Genomic DNA, 963 nt, shown 5'->3' on the forward strand with positions numbered 1-963 from the left:
ATTAGTGAGAGCAGAGTTTGTCAGTATTTAACCCAATCAAGTCTGGCATTACAGACAGCTGCACTCCAGCACACTGCCAGGCCATTCACCTAGCATTCATTTTAAGAGCATTCTACTCCTCTGCTTGCAAACCTGAAGGCTCAGGGCCATCGTACAAGTATCAGCACTCTTGAGACCACCTGGTTTTGCACGGGAAAGCTGAGGACAGCAGGGTAGGCCCATTTAGGCGTATCCCCACTGCAGCATCCACCCGTCCAGGAAGACCCCTGCAAGGGACTGGAAGCCCCCTAGCCATCACAACCTTTACAAAAGGCAAATACGCTCACATGAGTCGGGTAGGGAGACTATTTATTGAGTAGGGCTGCGCCGAGATGCTGCAGATGTGTCAGGGAGGCCCAGGGAAGCCCCGGGAGATTCTGGCGGCAACCTCATCCTCCCGGCGCTCAATCCAGCTGCAAGAGAGCGAAAAAAAGCGAAATGAGTCAATGGGGAACGGCACAGCCACCCCTCCCGCACAGCGCCGGCATTTACCTTGATAAAGCCGATGTCCTTGGCGTACTGGCGGAAGCACTGCCGGCACATATTGAGGCCGTACTTGCGAATGAGGCCGTGGCGGTTGGAGCACACGCGGCTGTGAGAGAAGAAGAGAGCAAGGCCGGTCAGCGGGGGTAATGAGGAAAGGAGAGAGAGAGAGTGAGGCGGCTGCCACGGCCCAAGGGCCACCCGGACAGCCCCCGGGACGCGCACTGACCAGGAGCGGGAGCCCTGGCCGAACTTCCTGGGGTGGCTCCAGTAGAGCTGCTGGTGCCCCATGCTGCCCGCTGCGCGCCCAGACGCGAAAGGAAAATGGCGGCCCACGCATGCGCTAATCAACCCTGCCCCGCGTCCCAGCATGCATCGCGCCCGGCACGGCGCAGGCGCGGAGAGGAAGAGGGAGGCGCCTGCGCACAACGACCCCGCTCC

At 59.9% G+C, this 963-nt stretch overlaps 1 protein-coding gene across 1 annotated transcript; it reads right to left on the reverse strand.

Annotated features, from left to right (window-relative positions):
- Positions 1-443: 443 nt before the first annotated feature.
- Positions 444-813, reverse strand: RPS29 (ribosomal protein S29). The gene is made up of 3 exons (XM_009704211.1): positions 752-813; positions 532-631; positions 444-452 (listed from the first exon to the last, which is right to left on the reverse strand). The coding sequence occupies exons 1-3, from the start codon at positions 811-813 to the stop codon at positions 444-446; spliced, it is 171 nt and encodes a 56-aa protein (XP_009702513.1).
- Between the last annotated feature and the right edge of the window lie 150 nt (positions 814-963).

Source organism: Cariama cristata, unplaced genomic scaffold (genome assembly GCF_000690535.1).
Source record: "Cariama cristata isolate BGI_N322 unplaced genomic scaffold, ASM69053v1 scaffold2477, whole genome shotgun sequence".
Classification (NCBI taxonomy): Eukaryota; Metazoa; Chordata; class Aves; order Cariamiformes; family Cariamidae; genus Cariama; species Cariama cristata.

What these genes read in the sequence shown, in the direction of transcription:
- RPS29 (XM_009704211.1), bottom strand. Translation starts at nt 813, where the DNA reads ATGGGGCACCAGCAGCTCTACTGGAGCCACCCCAGGAAGTTCGGCCAG. An exon ending in GGCCAGGGCTCCCGCTCCTG is followed by an intron (nt 632 to 751) that starts GTCAGTGCGCGT and finishes CTTCTCTCACAG; the next exon opens with CCGCGTGTGCTCCAACCGCC.